Source organism: Rattus rattus, chromosome 2, assembly GCF_011064425.1.
Source record: "Rattus rattus isolate New Zealand chromosome 2, Rrattus_CSIRO_v1, whole genome shotgun sequence".
In the NCBI taxonomy this organism is placed as follows: Eukaryota; Metazoa; Chordata; class Mammalia; order Rodentia; family Muridae; genus Rattus; species Rattus rattus.
In genome coordinates this window covers 198,741,427-198,760,627 of record NC_046155.1, presented here as the reverse complement: position 1 = coordinate 198,760,627, position 19,201 = coordinate 198,741,427, and the positions used below count along the sequence as shown (strand labels likewise).

General features: G+C 42.3%; 1 protein-coding gene across 1 annotated transcript in view; it reads right to left on the bottom strand.

Moving 5' to 3' along the window:
- Positions 1-6,668: 6,668 nt before the first annotated feature.
- Plekhg1 (pleckstrin homology and RhoGEF domain containing G1) overlaps positions 6,669-19,201 on the bottom strand; it is a 197,319-nt gene continuing 184,786 nt past the window's right edge. The window contains exons 15-16 of the mRNA XM_032894795.1: positions 14,238-15,873; positions 6,669-8,196 (exon numbers count right to left, since the gene is read on the bottom strand). Coding sequence (XP_032750686.1) covers positions 7,145-8,196; positions 14,238-15,873 — 2,688 coding nt within the window. The 3' untranslated portion in view covers positions 6,669-7,144. The remainder of the gene's footprint in view (positions 8,197-14,237; positions 15,874-19,201) is intronic.

Here is a 19,201-nt window from a genome sequence, read left to right as displayed (position 1 = left end):
CACAGACCGCTGGGTGGATGATGTCATCATGCTTGTGTGTAGACATACCATGCTGGCTACTATCAGGAAGGGGAGGGATGTGCATGTTAGAAGAGTGGAGGAGACAGTTGCCAGACCGCCAATGTCCAGGTAATCTCAAAGAAAAGATTGCATATGGGGAGGATGCTTTAGAGGAATGCACAAGGGGTCCAAGGAAGTGACATCAGTTTTGGACAGTTCGGGTGGGGAACTATGAAAGCCTCCTGTCCCTTAAGAAGGGAGCCTAAGCTAAAGAGGGGACTTTAGGAAACAGAATATGAATAGTCGTTTAACCTTTGTATGAATTCCTTGCAGTCAGGGAGATTCTTGGATCTCCTAGACCAGCAGCCTATGGACAATTGCAGAGACCGGGCAGAGCGGAGCTGTCAGTGAGTTGGCTTGGGTGGAAAGTTCCCTCAAGGAGCATCATGTTCTTCATGCTTTGCGAGATAGGCACTTATTTTCCCTTGAGAGAAGATCCTTTATTATGTATCTAGAACATCTGTACTCAAGCTGCCAACCAAGTCCATAAAGGAACCAACTCCTCCAGTGGTCAAAGCAAGTGACCATCACTAATGATGCTTCTTCACCATTTGTACCTTCTCCTCAGATTCTGGGCTGGGCCACCCTCTGCTCTTTTCTCCTTCTTCTAGCCAAATTGGAAATTCGGATTTTTATTTTTAAATTCCTTTATACATGTACAAGTTCCATTCAGGCTGTGGGCCAGCAGTTGATAGCCTCCAACTTAACTTGTCTATGGAAGAAGGAATTTGCTTACACTATGGTCTTGTTTGAGGGTTCCACGAGAGCCCTGTGGACAGCTGCAGATTGCTATGCCAACAAGGCATCTGGGGCCTGCACTTCCGCACCCAGCAGAAGTTCTGATCACTATCAAGGTCCTGTTCTTTTGTGCTATGCTAAAATCACATGGCTTTAGAATTAGTGAGTCTGACTGCTTCCTGTTCTCTTGAATTGCATGCTGTATGTGAATAAAGCCACTGTCTGAGAAATAAGGCTTTGTTTCTAATCTAGAAAGGGGACTTTGCCTGTGTTATGGACTCCATAGTAAATTAGGCAATTATGTCTTTTGATCCCCCAGACTCCTGGGATTTCCCCCCGCCCCGACCTGACTTCTCTTTCTGAATCTATGTGATAGCTTATTCTGTGCTTCCTTTATATCCCCAGAAACAACTAATGGGAAAGGCTTTTATCAAATGAAACTCCCAGAATAGTATGAGGTACCGACCTGATACATTGATGTTTAGCTGAGAGCACCTGGAATTCTAAAGAATAGACATCTCCAGAATCCAAGAGTTAGGAAAGAGCAAAGGACTTGTGAAACACCGCCTTCCCATGATAGGGTGACACTATTACTCATGGTGCTATGAATCTTAAAAAAAAAAAAAAAAAAAAAAAAAACCTTAGTTTTATTTTATGTGCATGATTGTTTTGCATGCACTGTAGGATGACGTCTTTATGCAACAAGGCAGGTCAAGGATAAGGTGTAGCCTATCATTGGATGAGAAGGAAGGAGGGAAGAGGTGGAGGAGCGAGAGAAATCAAGATGGAGACAACGGAACAGGATGGTCTAGATCCAGGTGGACTAGGTCAATTTTATCTTGTGTAGGTGGGCGGTTTAAACCTTTATTAATTGGTGTTGAATTTATTGTGTGGATGTATTGTGGATTGAGTATTTAACATATAAATCTAATTGCTAAATTACAAGTTTCTGGAACTCTGATTTTACCCACCAAGGGGACAGTGTGTGAAAGCGGATGGCAGAGAAACAGCTGGAATGCCGGCTTCTGCAGGTCTGCCCAGGAACCAGTTCCGCCAATTTTTATTTTTGACCGCAGCATGCATGTATGTATGTACACCACGTGTGTGCCTGGTGATGATGGAGGTCAGAGAGGGTGTCAGATCTGCTGGGACTGGAGTTACAGAAAGTTGTGAGTTGCCATGTGGGTGCTGGAACTGAAACCCAGGTGCCCTGCAAGAGCAACAACTGTTCTTCATCACTGAGCCACTACTCCAGTCCCAGATATGAGTTCCTAAAAGCTAATTATTTGTTATGCAGGCTTGACTCCAATTAAATTAGGGCAGGCTTGCCCTAATTTAACTATAATCTCCTGCTTTGGGCTTCTGTAAGTTTTGAACTCTGCTTAGTCAATCGTCAAATACTCATTGATCAAGTACATATTGCCCCGTTCTGGGCAGAGCTGGTGCAAAGCATCGTAGCGTATCAGAAGGCAAGAGGTGTGTGTGCTACCATGGAGAACATTTATCTGAAAGGGAACACTGAGCTCTTGCAAAAGAGCTTTCAAATACATTGTAGAGCAAACATGCTAAATTAGTCTAGTTATATAGGTTGATGGACAGAGCGAAGGTTGTACCATTCCAGAACATGCTTAATTGTTGAGTTGATTAAGGTAAAATCAGTTGACATTTTTCTAACTTCAGGAGTGGGGCACTGGGCCTGTGTTAACTACAATGAGCCATATAGATTCTTCTGGAGAATAACTTCAATATCAGAGACGGGTCACTGGTGAACCTGTATAAAGCTGTGAAGTATCCCTCATTTCCCTCAGACTCTACATCTGCCACCTGACCTCTGACTTCATATCTGTTCATATCTCTCAAATGTACTGCTCTGCCTGAACGCTCTGTTTGTCCGTGCTTGCATTCTTTCAGTTATTGATGTGTAAAACTACCACTCTAGTCATTTCTTTTTTTTTTCCTTCTTCTTTTGGAAGTATCCCATGTCTATGCAAAACTAATAATATTTTTTTCATGTTAATTGGTTATGTATTTACTGGGCTCCTAGATCCAATTGGAGTATCCAGGTAAGGATCAAGAGGGGAGACAGAGACAATCTCTCCTCTACATTGTGCAGTGAGGTTTTGCATTTATCTAATTTTTAAATGTAACACAGTGCCCCAGTAGCTTCGGAGCTCCATCGCTGTAACCTAGTTATGAGGATGGGAGGTGAGAAGACAAACCCGAAATTGTATTTACGTCTTGAGGCTTTTTAAAGTAAAAATTGATATATACAATAAGGCTTCAGATCTCATGCTCGCAAGGTTTCTAATTACAACCACATTGACATAAAAATTGTGAAAATCCAGCAACCGTTTCTTTTACTTAATTCTTATTCCTGGGTGAAAGAATTGAGTGTAGCCACATCTGGCCAGCTAGAGAAAGCCATAGCTCACACAGTGGACTTGGGGTACATAAAGGACTATTAACATTTATTCTTCATATTGTTTTTGTTTCCTAACATCAAAAGACAACTTAGTAGACATTGAAATATTTACCTCTTTCTTCTGAGGAGTTAATGCAGAGGATTTATACATGGCATTGGTTCATTGTTGCAATTGGCTTATCTGAATTTAACCCATGACTTCTAGCAAGTCATCACAACCAGGGAGATCAAACGCCTCTTCAGCATGATGCTCAGAAATGCCTAGAAGTACTCCAGAGAAAGAATCTCGACAGCTTTTCTCCATGGATGGAACAGGCAGCCTGTATTTTCACCTCAATTGGCTAGGGCTTTAGGTTTATATTTGGAAGTGGATTGCTTTAAAAAGCATCAATAATTACCCATTTATAGAAGCACGTTTCTCTCTCCCTCTCTTTTGTCTCTTTCTCTTTCTATTATTTTATTTTGTTTTGTTTTCTGAGACAGGGTTTTACTCTGTAGCCCTGGATGCCCTGGAACTCATCCTGTAGACCAGGCTAGCCTCAAACCCACAGAGATCCCCCTGCTTCTGCCTCTCACATGCTGAGATTAAAGATGTGTGACACCACCGGCCTGGCTTTGTCTCTGTAATTTTAACAAAGAGAAGTTGGAACATGAAGTTGTATGACATAAGCCTTACTTTGTAGCAAAAATTTAGATTAACTTTTCAGTTCAATAATAAAGGGATGTCTTGTTATTACATTTTCAATGAAAAGATTTAATTTAGTGACTGACTTACTTTAGACTCCTGTCAAGAAAACAAAAACCATTTCAGACACTAAGCTTACTACTTCAAAAGCAATCCAAATCTGGAAAATTTATTAGTCAAAGAGATCCTCTGGTGTGATTCCTTTCTGCTCTTGTGAGAAACACCATGAGCAAAATCAACTTAGAGGAGGAAAGGGCTTATCTCTACTTGCTTACACTTCTAGCCCACAGTCTATCATTTAAAGGAAGTTGAGGCAGGAGCTCAAGACAGAAACCTGAAACAAAAACCACTGGAGACATGTGGCTTGCTACCTTGCTCTCTGGCTCACAAGGCAGCAAGGTATGCTCAGCTAGCTTTCTTACCCAGGACCGCCTGCCTAGGGATGGTGCCACCCACAGTGGGCTGGACCCTCCTACATCAATGAGTAAGGAAGACAATCCCTCAGAAACTTGCCCACAGGTATTCCCATAAGATGATTCTAGGGAATTTTGATGTGTTAAAAATTGATAAAGCTACCTGGGACATACTTTTACTTTGAATCATTTTCTCTGTAGTTCACAAGGCAAGAAAGAGTATGATAGTCAAGCAGTATGGAAAAAAATCAGAATGTTCTAGTGCAAACACATTAATTCAAATGAAAATTTACTTTCCACTTTACAAACTTTATTAAATAATGGACATTACTAACTTTCATTGTCTTATATACAGTATTTAAACTATGTTTTCCAAGACACATTGCTTTACCCCCCAAAAAAAAAAAAAAGTAGGTGAAAAGTGAACTTATAAAAAAAAAAAAAAAAGATGGGACCTTCAGTACAGGAACCCAGTTAAGGACATTTAAGTACAGAAAATGTTCCCAATTATATACACCCCCACCCCCACCTTCAGAAGAAACTATTTTAAACAAAAGCACTAGATTGATAACATTGAGGGAGCATCTAAGGGCGTGTGCATGCGCAAACACACACACACACACACACACACACACACACACACACAAACACACACACAGGCTCTCAAAGTCTGCAGCTTGGTCCACAAACATGATCAAGAAAGCTACAGATTTATCCTAGAACCTAAAGGACCATTTACATAAGATATTTTGTACAACATGACATTCTCCTTTGCAGGTGACACCAAACCATGTGACAAAACACTGGTGTGAAGAATTGCTAATTTCTGAGACTCAAAACAGTAACATGAACTGTATTGGAATGTGGTTCATTTAAACTAAAAGTAAAAAAAAATCAGGAAACTACATTCTTGGATAAGAGTTAAGTAACTAAAAAAAAAAAACAAGCAAACAAAAGCAAGTGATACAACTGTTCACACTTGTCTAGCAAATTCGAAGGACAGAGTTCTAATCTTTTTTGCTACTGCTTGATCTGAAACCTTATGTCATGTTTTAAAGAAGCAATGGAGAAAAGGGGGGAATGTTTTCAGAGCCACATCATTCAGTGCTGGGGAAAAGTCAGGGTCTCAAACCATTGGGCAAGGGCTCCGCCACCAAGTGTCTCCTTCAGCCTCAAACGCTTTGGACAGGAAGAGTACAGGGTTGAAGAACAAGAAATTAAAAAAAAAAAAAAACAAAAAAAACAAAAAAAAAAAAAACAAAAAAAAACAAAAAAACCCCGAAACAACAACAACAACAAAAACAACAAAAAAACCCCAAGAATACCCCACCACCACCACCAAACAAACAAACAAAAGAACCCAACCAAACCAAAAAACCCTCAGAGGCATATTTGGGACATAAAATGGTCACATTTTTTATGTTGTCCAGTTAAGAATAAAAGGGACTAGGAATTAAAGAGAGAGAAAGAATTGTGGGAAGCTTACCATTACACGGAAGGTCAGACATCTTTCTCTATGCTTACTGTCATATCTTTTTAAATGGAACAGATTGTTTAATTCTAATAAAAAGAAATGTTAAAATGGAGACTGAGTGGGTGAGGGAAGAGTCCAGAATGTTTCACGGTATAAAATGGGAACAGAAAGGACACTCACAGAGTCTTCAATAAGATGCTTTTATGAAGTAGCATCAAACTTGCCTTTGTTTCTTTTTCTTTTGTATCACAGCGCCTTGCTTTTCATCCTCTGTTCCTATCTATCCTGCGTGTTGTCACAGGGAAGTGCTGTGTGAGACCGTGAGGACAGTGTAAAGTTACTAGTTGGAACCCAGCTACCAGAGTCTCTGTTCTTCTATATGTTCCAAAACATTGAGAGAGGCCCTGGGTTACCAGCTGTTTAGAAAGTACACTCTTGCCCATTACTGGCAAGGACTCCTCCAGTAGGGCAAGCTCAGGAAAGTTCAAGCTCAAGGAAGTGTCTACAAAGAACTGCTCTAGATGGGTCAGTTAAGTGCATTTTTACTCTCTATCGGTAAGAGACAGGTTTCTACAGTAGTCCGTCCAGCGGGATGTTTTGTTCTGTTGTTTTTACAGGGGCAATGCTGCTTCTCTTGCAAATATGAAGAAATAGGGTGTTTCCAGAACTCTCCCTGTCTTATCTAATAATCAACTTGACTTGCATTTTATTAAGACTGGCTTCTTTTAAGCCATGAAAGAGTTTATTTTACCTCAGAAATTGTAGAATTATCCTAAGTAGTGGCACACCATCTGGGCCTTGTCCTGGAACACAAGTAAAAACTGTTTTTTTCCTAAGAGCAAGTCAGTACTAGGGCTACATTTTAACTTTTTAAACTTTTTCAATAGTCACAGCATGTTGGCATCTCAAGGAAATGGGATCGGGACACCAGCATGGTTTCCTTAAAATACGTGACGAGGCCACAGTCTATCTAGCGGTCCCTGGCATGTGTCATTCTGAGTCTTGTCACGAATATAGAGGTGTTGCATATAAGCATAATTCTTTAAATAACTCTAGTTTCTCTTTTTAAAAACCGTGAGAGAGACTCACTTGCAGTGCCTCTGAGTCACAGTATAGAACTCCTTGGGATGTGGGGAGAAGGTATTCTAAAAGTGGGTGCTACTGTCAGGATGTGGAGGGGTAAATGTCATGGTCAGCCACTCAAAGAGTTGTGCTATAAAGGAAAGCACACTTACCCTCTTGTTATTACAAAATTGTTTTAAACTGGCATATATTTTAAAAAAAATACAGCAAAACCAACCTCATTCGTATTGGTAACTTGCTAAGGAGCTAATTCGGACAGTTCTAGAAACCTAGGCGAAGCTGCTTGAGCTAAGACACTGAAATTTCTCCCTCAGAGATTGGACAATGTTTTGCTGATTGGGTGATGGCCCCCTCCACAGATAATCGTTCAGTTTATCAGAGTCCTTACATGCTGTCAGGTAAGGAGGAAGCCCAAGTCTGCCACTCACTGGCTCTTTCAAAGAGTAAGGTGTGTTGTGGCGACAGATGTTATCAGAACAGTCAGGGTCCGGGATCTTTGGGTCAGACTTCCTGTTCCGCCTTGGAGAGAGATCCAGTCCCACTTCATCCTCTTCTGACTTGATTTCCACATAATCGTCTTCATCTCCCTCGGTCTCTTTGAAATTAGAAAAGTAGTTCTGGCTCGCGATTTGGGCGCTTAAGGGTAAATTTCTATTTACCACCAGAACCTTCTGTGAGTCTTGCAGCGTGAGATCGGACTGTTTGCCAGTGTCCTGTTGACATGAGTCCGCCAGCCCCGACAGCAAGTCCTGCTGGCTTGCGCCTCTGGGACTTTTTTGTAAAGAGAGCAGTTGCTTCTTTTCTGTCTCACTGGGGTAGTTGATGGAATCCAGAGATTTGTTGATCAAGACTGAGGAAGATGACTGAGGTCTACTATATGGCTGGAGTTTGGCGCTGATTGCTTTGCGACCCAGCGAGTTGTAAAGATGACCCTGACCGGAGTTCTCTTTGTGGGGCTGGCTAACCACCACGCTGCATCGCTGCTGCACAGAGCCCAGCAGAGGGTCCGACCCTTGGAGAGAAGGCACCGAACAAGCAGCAGACAACTGTCTGGGCATAATTTTTGTGATGCTCTCTAACGTGACGGGGTATTTTGATTTTGAGTCTTGCTCTGTCTGGGGAGAGAAATCCGCCACCTCTCTGTTACTGTAGGACGAATGCCAAAGCCAGTCCTCACCAGCGCCCTGGACCTGGGGAGGTGATGCAGGCCTGTGGAGTGCGGGTTCTTGGGTACTGGTCCAGCCATCCTTCTGAGATTTAAGGGGTGTCTCTCTGAACACAATCTGGTCATACAGTTGGGAATATTCAGCGATCCTGGCACCTGGAAGGTAGATAACGAAGTAATAAATACACGTAGGATTATCCTTGTATAGGAAGATTAAATAAAGACTACAACACCCAAAACGACTTATTAAAAAAGACTTAAGATTAAGGGGGAGTAGTCACTGAATGCCACATTAATAAAAATAACTCAGTTTAATAAAGAGTTCATTTCCTTTGATTGGATTTTACATTATTTGATCTGAACAGCAGATCTGCAAGAGTACAGTGCATGTCATGAAAACTCCTTTAACCCACAAAATGGTTTTAGTCCCCAAAACAAGCATTGTCAAATGAGAATGCCAGGATTTACATTCTGATGCATAAAAATACCTCATGTCCTAAAAGAAGCAGGACCACAATGCTGTAGCCTCTCCTGGCTTCATACTACTCTCGTTTGCCCTCTGACAAGTTTTTCTTAGAGAAGCTGGCTCCTGAGAGCTGTTCCAACACCCCTGGTTTCCAGATAACCTTGTAGCCATTGCCTGGCAGCCAACATTAGGAGAATTCTTTCCTTTAGCACAAGTAAAGACTAGCTCATGTATCCTTGTCCATTCTTCCAAAGCCAAGAGTTATCTCAAAACCATCAATAACCAATGCTCATAGACTCCATAGCTGAATGCTCTCTGGCACTGACTGAAGGACAGGATTTGACAGTTACTTTCACAAAAACACTTGCCAAGAAAATTAAGCAGCAGCACATTCTCCATGTTGTCTCACTTCAGAATATAGTCATCTCTAAAGACATGACCTAGATCTTGCTATTTAAGAGAGGTCGTTCTCTTGGGCCAGCAGTTCCCAGCTATGATCCTGGCCCACATGACTTTTCTAATATCGAGGAACACTGTGCACCCATGTATTGCTTAGACCTCATCTGTATGACATTAGTGAAGGAAGTCAAGCCCGCCTATGACAATGAGCAAATCATATATATATCTGTGTGTGTGTGTGTGTGTGTGTGTGTGTGTGTGTGTGTGTGTGTGTGTGTGTGTGTGTGTATGAACTATTTAGATGGTTGGTAACCTATTGTTAATTGCAAAGAGATATGCATTTAGTGGAACTTTTGTTATTTCTTCCAGTCTACATTCCTCGAAGATGGAATCACCTCACTAGTATCATGTGCTCTTAGGTGTAACCCCTCCAGCCTGTCACCCCTTGACCCCTACTGCCTGATAATCAAAGCATCTCGTTAGAGTTTACAGTTAGATGCTTTGGGTTTCAAACTTCAGAGTGCATTTAAGGTCAGAGATTATTTTTCAGAGAATTCTAGAAGCAAAACCTTGGCAAATCCCTCCTTAAGTAGCATAGTAAAGACTCATGACATGAATTCAAATGTAGCAGAGCCTGAAGAGACACTGCATAGCCATCCACTGCATTTCAACATTTTCTGTCACTGTTCTCCCAAAGCCTGGTATGTTGCATTAACTATGACACCAAACCACAGGGAATTGGGGCTTTAGGCAAAGTCATATATGATTCAGCCCATGCCATCCCTTATATGTTGTATGTAGCCCTGCGCTGACCTATAACTAGTCAGAGAGCACTGAAATTCCACAAGGTGACAAAGAGACAATAACTTGAGGGAGAACAGAGCTAATTCACAATTCAAATAAAAGTATTCTGGTATAAATTTACCCATAATGTCTTATAGGAGGACATGGCTCCTTACTTTCATCATGTCTAAGGTATCCATTGTATTTCTCAAGCCATTCCTCTCATACCATCCTCTTCTTTGCTTGATCAAGTCTCATCCATCCCTCAAAATCTCCCACAGTCCCTACTCTACTCAAAACCCTTTCCCCAACTGAAATTCTAAGTGGGGCTAGAGAGAAGGCTTAGTGGTTGAGAGTGTTTGCTGTTCTTCCAGAATGCCTATATTGGGTGGATTGCAACTGCCTTCAAACTCCAGTTTCTGGGGATTCGACACCCTTATCTAGCCTCTGAGGGCACCTGCACGCACATGGTATATATACACATATGCAGGCACATATTTTTATACATATGTAAAAGATAGATGTTTTAAAAGTCTTATATGTATATATTCACATACACACACACTGAAAAGTCATACAGCTAATCACTTTTATAGCTTAGTTTATTTTTGCAGATAGCCTGTGAGTTTTTGGTTGTAGAGAACAATGTTGTACACTTTGCTCTGAGAACCAAAAAGCTTCTAGAAACAAATTGGTCTCAATTATTTCATTATATGGGTTTTCCCTCCTTTCCTTTTGAGCATAGGATTTTAGATTTATGGGGCCTTCCTGAGACCACCCAATAGAGTCAAGATAGTATAGAAATCAGGCCACATCAGCAGGAAAGGGGAGGCAGACAGATGGCATTGGATCAAATCTTTAGATAAAAGAGAGAGGGCCGTATACAGTTCTGAATTTGATGTATCTCACTAGAAAAGGAAATGTTTTTCAGTTATTTCTTGTCTTAATATTCCTACATGAGAGAGTTTACAACTTGCATGATGCCAATAGGAATAAGACAAGTTTTCAGAGCTCAAGTTGTGATTAAATAGACCCTGTTAGCCAGATGTATAGGAAGGGGGTGGCCACCGCTGGTCTCTCAAGCGGAGCAAGTCCTGTTGGGTCAAAGTTTGACTGTGATCTTACTATCTACACAGGACATAAACATAACAATTATATGGTAAGATCAGGCTAATTCTGGTTTATTTTTTTCTGAAGGTTTTAAAATTGGAGTTCTTGTTATCAAAGACAAAAATTGAAATAATTCTTGGGGCAGGAAATATCAGACATGTTGACTCCAAGACAGAGGGTTAGAAAGATGTTGATATTTCTGATGTTGCTCAGACAGAAGCATAGAAATGTGCCTTCCCTACTTTTTCTGAGTTCTCAATTCTATATAGAATTATCATCCAAGATACAGAAACCCAAGCAGCCTCTTTGGTCTCGAATACTAGCACTGAACAATTTGGCCACATGCTGCAACAGGCTCTTAACGGTGGGTGCAACTGGACCTGGTTGGGTGATTTATAGGTGGACATGTGACCCGGGGCCGGTAGACCCGGGGGACAGAGTTCAATAAAGGTGCTCGAGGGTTTCAGCAGGTGAATAGGGCGCTCTTCCTTCCGCACAACACCGAGAGCAAGCTCCTGGCAAAGTGGTAAGGCCCATGCGCAGAAGTCTGGAGAATCGGTCCAGTCGATTACGACGTCCTGTGCCCAGATAAACGAGAGAGAGAAAAGGAGTCACATTGTCAACGGATGGAAAGCCTAGTGGGCACAGGAAGTGGCCTCGATCGCCTGGATAGAGCCAGGGCTGAGAGATGGCAGGCCCCAGGGGTACATTCCTGCCATGTGTTGGGGAATCGGCATTCTAAGAAGACACCTTGGGGGTGTTGGGAGCACCTCGGATGCTCCTTGTTGCTGGAGGAGGAAGTCAGTAGTAGCCTAGTGGCCCAGCACGTCCAGAAAAGACCTGGATACAAAGCTGAGGAGAGACATGGGGCCCCAAGAAGACAGCAGGACAAACCAGAAGTAAAAATGGCAAAAGGAACCCCAACCAGCAATCACGATACTTAAAAGGTGGGCAAAAAGAAATTTATTTACAGAAGTTACAGGTCTCAAATTCTTTTGTTCTGAGCTCTAGAGATTTGCATCTTAGTGGCTGGTTCATAAACCAGGTGGACCGGCCCTGGATATTATTGCTAAATTATAGTCTGCTGACACCATTAACATTGTCGTCATCAGAAACCTTAATAGTGTATTTCCTCTGAATCTAGAAAACAAGGGCCTGGTCTGTCTCCACCACTGGCTGAGGTTGCTGCTATGCAACAGCTCCCAAGGCCACCTATTCCTGCCCCCAGAGTCCCCCTGAAGTCACTTCCTGTATAAAACAAGTGGCAAGACAAGCATTGGAAAGGAGGTGTAAATGACTTAGCATTATCAGGACACAAAGCATTCTGGTCTCTCTCGAAGCCACTCAGAGATCAAATTTTACTTTAATTTTAATTATAAAGAAGAACTCAGAAGAGCCTGAGAAACCTTTCGGAAACCAAGTGCGAGCCTTGGTTTCCAGGTCTGCTAGGAAGCCATTGAAAGGGAAGCCTCTCTTTTCCTCATTGATCTATTGCGCTCACTTACAATGTAGATCTGTTCTTCCTACTGATTGGTTTTCACTGAGAGAAAGAATTTGAATCTAGGGAAAGGAGGTTAGTAACATCCTCTTGTCTAAGTGGTGCTATGTGCATGGATGTGCCTTGTCATGAGGCTGATTTAGGTGGTTTTGTTTTGTTTGTGTTTTGATTTTTGTTTTTGAGACAAGGTTTTTCTATGTAGCCCAGGTTAGATTCAAACTAAGATCTTCCTGCCCTGGCCTCCTGGGTGCTAGGATTAGATGTGTGCAACACGGAGTCTGACTTGGTTTCTGTCTTTTTTTTTTTTTTGTCAGAAAATAGGAGGATTTCTGCTTTTCTTCTTTCTCTTTCTTCCTTAAAACAAACAAACAAACAAACAAACAAACAAACCAGAACCTCACTACGTAGCTCAGGCTGGCTTGGAACTGGGTAGAGCTTATAGAGCTCCCTGCTTCCACACCCCAAGGACTGGAGTTTCAGGTTGTGTCACAAGGCATGACAAGAGCAAGGTTCCTAAGAACAAGATGGACTTTAAAGTGCACATCCCAGGGGTTATGGATGTGGCTGAACTGGAAGGCTACACAGAGAGCTCTCAGTCCAATCCCAGCACCACATAAAATGAGGTATCTGTGACATCCCCCTATCGTCCCAGCACTGAGGAGGTTGGAATTTGAGGATCAGAAGTTCAAGATGCTCAGTGATACAGAGAGTTTAAGGCCAGCCTTGGCTATGTGAGACCCCCCTCTCAAAAGAGAATAAAAGAGACAGATTCCTGGCTCCAACCCAAGAGATCAGAGTCTGGGGATGAGCAGAGCCCCCAAGGAGAACGTCCCTCTTATGTTTTCTTTCATTAAGCCGCATACTTTCTTCCCAGCCCAGAGCTTCAGAGATCATCCTTAAACACGTCACACTGTGACCTACTTGCTGCTGCACCCCCGATCTCACCTATGTCACATCTAAAATCCCAGTTATACCCACCAAGGAAGTCCGATTGAAGAATTCAAACTTCTTGCAAGCATTATTAAGTGATGGAACCAGGTGAGATGCTGTTGACCGAAGGGAAGCTGCTATTTAAAGTAACCCAGTAGTGGCTGAACTAGGTGGGTGCCAAAGAATTGCAGATGTGGTAGTTTGGAAAAATGCATACAAACAGGTCAGCGCTTCTGTACACACAGAAGATAGAAGTAAATAATTTTTTTTTTTGTCTTTGCTAGCAGGACTGGAAACTTCTGTGTTGTGTGTACATGTCTGTGGCTGTGGAGGCCTGTGCATGTGGAGGCCTAGCCTATGTTACACGTTTTCCTCAACTGCTCACTTCCTTATCTTCTGAGACAGGGTCTCACTGAGCCCAGCTTGACTGGCCAGCCAGCTGTAGCGACCCACCCTCCTGGTCTCTGCATGTCACACAGCTGGCTTTTCACATGGGGTCTGGGAAGCTCAACTCAGGGTCTTGTGTATGGCAAGCACTTTCCCAATTGAGCCATCCCCTTACCTTCATACTAGGGGTGAGCACTTTCATTGGTGTTCTGTAAGAAACAGCAGCCCCAATCTAGCTGATTCTGAACCTTACCAGTTTTGAGGCACATCTGCTCCCTAACACATTGTAGATGTGTTTCATAGGAAAATGCTTATGTTTCTTGCACAGGTTAAAATGGGGAACTTCTTTTATATTTCTGTCTCTCTTTGAGAAATGTTTTCCCAATAGTACCAACTCTGTAGCAATATTACATGTGTACCAAACCCTGAGGCCCAAACATGCTCTAGTGGACACGATCCAACTGAGGTAAAGTGGGAAGGGCCAACAGTGGCTTTGTGGCCTGTGTGGTCTGAGACTTGAATGGCAGTGTCCTCATGGGGGTATTCCTTCTAAGGACAATAAGAATTGGGAAGCTTGTTCCCACACATGATTCTGGATAAGGAAGAATAGAGTATGGAACATACCAATGGCAGGTCCTCCTTGCCTCTTCTCTTCCAAGATGGCCACCAGATCTTTGTGAATGGGCCTATGCTGACTGGACGGTGGCTGCTCCAACTCTGGGCTTTTCACTTTCAAAAGCTGATTTACCTTCTTAATCTTTTGACTATACTGCCTGGCCATCATAAAGACCCTGCTCTTGGTCTTGTCTGTGACCTCCATCCTAGGGTCAGGGTTTTCCGGGTCTGTTTGGGGCAGGCTGCAGCTGGCCAGGTCATAGGGATTGTCCTCAGAAGGCTCGTCACTGGCCAGAGAGAGTTGGTTAAGACTCAGGAAGGAGCCTTCTGTTGAAATAAGGTCATCCTCCAGGGAGCAGTTGGCCCTGCTAGCTCTGACAACCGTGCTTTCCCCAGGCGTGAGGAAAGTCTGGCTTCCAGGCAGGGCCAGCATAGATGTGGCACGTCCTGCATCTCTGCTCAGCTCATGGGTGCTCTTGACATACAGCCTCTCTGGCACATCATCTTTGCTCACTGGAAAGGCTGCAAGGAGACGGTCTCTCGACTTGTCTTCGTTTTTCTTGATGTAATTTTCCAGGTCATTCCAGATTTCATCTACTTCTTCAGACAATTTGTCCGACAGAGTCTTATCTGCAATAGGCAGGTTACAGCGGGGAGAGTCATATAACAAACTCAAATAATCAGTATCCGAGGGTCCCTGGTGGTAAGATATGTCATCCTCACTGAACTGGAGTCTATCCTGGGAGACAAATGGTCTCAGGCTGTCACAGCATGCAAAATCAGCTTCCAGACCCAGGAAGGTGCTCCTTTTGGGCTGCTGAAGGCTGCTGCGTTGAAAGTTCAGCGATGGTGGGTCTGGAAGACCTATGGTGTCATAGATGTTTTCTTCCACTTTCTGGTGTTCATGTATGCTTTGGTTGGATGCCTCTTGACCGCTGGAGGCTGTCTCTTTCTTTGAGTGGAGAGAGCTCGTACTGTGGCTAGCCTGTCTCTTTGAGAAGGCTAACTCTGGGGTGCTCTTGGGGCGAACAGAGTCTCTGGATGATTTGGAGAAAGAGGATTCCGTTTCATCCCGCTTAGCAACCATTAACTTTAAGTCTTCAAAACTAATGTTATCATAGACATGGTCTATATCATCAATAGTCAACTCTACGGATGACCCAAAGGGAGTCATCCCTCCCTGTCTTCCTGGTTGAGGACTGCTCTGCAGTTCTCTCCCTGGACAGTACTGAGAGCCATCACTGTCCCTAATTCTTACTTCAGGAGGGCAGGCGTTGCTTTCACCGGCACTGCTGGCCCGTCGGACTATCCTGTGACCAGAGCTGGAGATCTCTGTGGGCTCAATCAGTCCCAGATGCCAGCTGCAAGGGCGGCTTGAAGTGTTCTCTTCACACAACCTGGTGGAGTTGAGATCCGAGGAAGAAAAGGATGGGACGAACATCTGGTAATCATCATCATCGTCCTCATTCTCCTGTGGAGTCCGGCGGCTTGGAAAGAAGGGCTGCTGGATGTGGTGATCCATCCACAGGCCTCTAACACCGCCTCCCCCGCGAAGCATATTGAGGACTGCAGCGTTGCCGGGCTGGCGGTTCCTCTGGGCAGGTATGGCAGAAGTTAGCTGGGAAGAGCTTTCCTCTCTAGAAACCTGGAGAAGACAACAGACACATATGAACTGAATGATTACACCACAAGGAAGATTCCACAGGTGACTGGGGAATGTCACCTGTGCAGCCACTTGTGCAACCAGATGGCCACATTCTTAAAGAAAATGACCAATAGACATTGTCTGTTTTCACTGACTTCAGATTTTTGAAAAGGGGGAAGACGTGGCAGAGATATTTACTTAAAAACTGGGCTATAGGGCTGGAGAGATGGCTCAGGGGTTAAGGGTACTGATGGTTTTTCCAGAGGTCCTGAGTTCAATTCCCAACAACCACATAGTGGCTCACAATGGACTTTAATGGGACCAGATGCCCTCTTCTGGTGTGTCTGGAGACAGCTACAGTATAATCACATAAAATAAATAAATTAATCAAAAAAAAAACAAAAAACAAAAAACAAAAAACCCTGGGCCATAGACAACTTGCAGATGTCTTCTGTCTGTCTTTTTATGGTCAGTCTCTGAACTAGGATACAGTTATATTAGTATTATATTGAGGAAATCCAGACTGCAAACTAGTAACTCTCCCTTCCTGGTTAAAATCTTTGCTCCCAAACAGAACAGAAGCAAACATCTAGCAAGTGTATAAACGAATATGCATTGGGGCCTATGCCTTAACACTTGGTTGTATGCAAGATTTTAGGGAATTTTCATTTTAGTGCCTTTCTCCTGAGAGCCTTTCATAATTTCTGTTCCTATCAAGAGCCTCTTCCAGCAACTGCATGATATATATCAATGGTTTCCTTAAACTGGAAGGCTCACTGTGAACCTGACCTTGATTTATAGATTCCAGGCAAGGAGGCTTTAGTACAGGAGCTGAATTGGCTGTTTGAGATAATGGTAGTTTAATGTTTGTTTTTAAAAATATATTTAGTTAATACTTAGTTATCTGTTTGGAAGTAAAAATCCAGACAATCATGGTTTCTAATCAAAAATTAAAACAAGGGAATATTTTGTTAGAGTCTCTCTTGATGAAGCCTGGCCATATAGAATCCCATCTCTTAATGAGAGCAACATGCCAAATGTATTCTAAATGTAGAAATGTATCCTGCATCCTAAATATATCCTAAAACCTCCATCTCCTGAGGAGATGTATGAGGAGAATAGACTGGCCCGGGTCTTACAATGGGAGCTGCAGACAGGAGTGGATATTGCCCAGACACTATTCTGTACACAGAAGAACTAGCTTCAAGGAGCTGAAGTAGTTACAGCTTGTTCAAACTAAATAGGACCACAGAGAGACATGTTTCTGACTAAAGCCCTACAAGTAACCTACTGGAAACATCAGATTAGCAAGGCCTGCTTATCACTTGTCAGTCTGTAGTAGCAGAAAGCACAACAGGAAAGGTAGGAGTAGGTAGTACAGAAGTAAAACGTCTCCTAATGTTTTTCTATTAAAACTTTAAAATGTAAAATTAATCATTTAATAATTAATTAATCACTTAATCTTTTAAAATAAAATTTCACACACAGAAAATATCTGTGTATCATTTTATTGCCTTTATAAATATTTTTATCTGACATTTTAACATCTTTTCCTGAGATGATGCTTGTAAAAGACAGGGACCCAGAAGCTACTTATAATGGAGCTGAGTTAATATTCACTCATTAAGTCATGACAGCCTTTGAAGGCCTAACAAAATTGCTTTGTTTTTTGCACCAAAAATGATTCTGGAGCTTGTCCATCCCCAGAAGTCCCAGAGGTTTGGGTTACTAGGAAACCTGATGTTACTCTGTATCTTAATAACACCTAAAATGAACGAAGATGGCAGTGTTTTTTGAAGCTAAAACGTTGTGTCCAATATGTCATTCAGAGACCTGATGAGGTTCTAAGATTAAAAAATAATAAATGTCTTGTTGGTCACAGCATAGAATATAAGCCAGAAACCTTTACCAGGACCAAAGTGACCTTTTTTTTCTTTGCTTTTCCACAAAGTTTACTTTGGGTGTTTATTAACTTGATAACAGCTATCATTTATGGTGGATACATTTACCTTTTACCAAATATTGTATTAAGCATCTTTAAAAATTATATTATAGGGCTGGAGAGATGGCTCAGTGGTTAAGAGAACTGACTGCTTTTCTAGAGGTCCTGAGTTCAATTCCTAGCAACCACATGGTGGCTCTTGACTATCTTTAATGGGATCTGATGCCCTCTTCTGGTGGGTCTGAAGATAGCTACTGTGTGTGTGTGTGTGTGTGTGTGTGTGTGTGTGTGTGTGTGTGTGTGTGTGTAATAAATAATTCTAAAAAATTTATATTATCATAGTAAGTCTTGATAATAATATTATAAAGTAGAAAGCTAGATCCTGGTAATGTTAAATAGCTAGCAAGAAGTGTTTATAAATGGCAAAAGTAGATTGAATCCAGGTCTTAACCCAAGCTTAGTCACTGTAGACAGAGGATGAAGGGTCCAGGATATATATTCTGGAAAAAATACCCAACTGTTATTAAGTAACAGGTCTGTCTGTTCTTACACTCAGCACATTATTGTTAGGAGATGGAATTTTGCTACTGAAGCAACACACTGGTAGTTTTTGTTTTGTTTTGCTTTTCCTTGTTGCTTTTGTCTTCATATAGTGTAGCAGTTCCTAAGTGGACTTTCCTGGCTGGACTTTGTTGAGCATTGTTGGAAAGTTCCGGAGATGGAAAAGCTTTACTTTTAGCATTTACTTAGGTACTGAGAGAGCCTCGGCTCCAGGATTACCACAGCTACATGGAAGGGCAGGGTACCTTCTTCACTGACCCAATTTAAGCAGAGCTCAGAAAATAGGTTTTATAATGATGAATCAATAAAGTTACAACGTTTCAAATGTTTCCAAATGAAAACCAAGAGTATCTGAAAAAAAAAATGAGTCCATCTTAGAGCCACTGAAATCACCTCAGAAGTTAAAGCTGATTTTTAGACAATTTGAAGTAGGGTTTCTTTTGTTGTTGTTGTTGTTATTTTTGTTATTGTTTTTGCTTTTGCTTTTTGAGACAGAGTCTCATTGTGTAGCCCTGGCTAGCCTGGAACTCACTTTGTAGGCCAGACTTCACTTCAACTCACTGATATGCTCCTGCCTCTGATTCCCAAGTGCTAGGGTTTTAAAATGAGAAAACAGCCACCCCCCACAATCCCCCCAACAGCCTTTATAAACAAGCTCATTCTGTCCTTGGACTAAACCATAATGTAGAAGGGATTTGGAGGAGAGATTGCCAGGCCCATGCCCTCTTGGATAAGGAGGACAGATCCTTAGCTTTTACATAAGAAACTACAATAAATACCCTAGGAACACCAGTGGTCACTCAAGTCAGGATACTCACAGCTCCT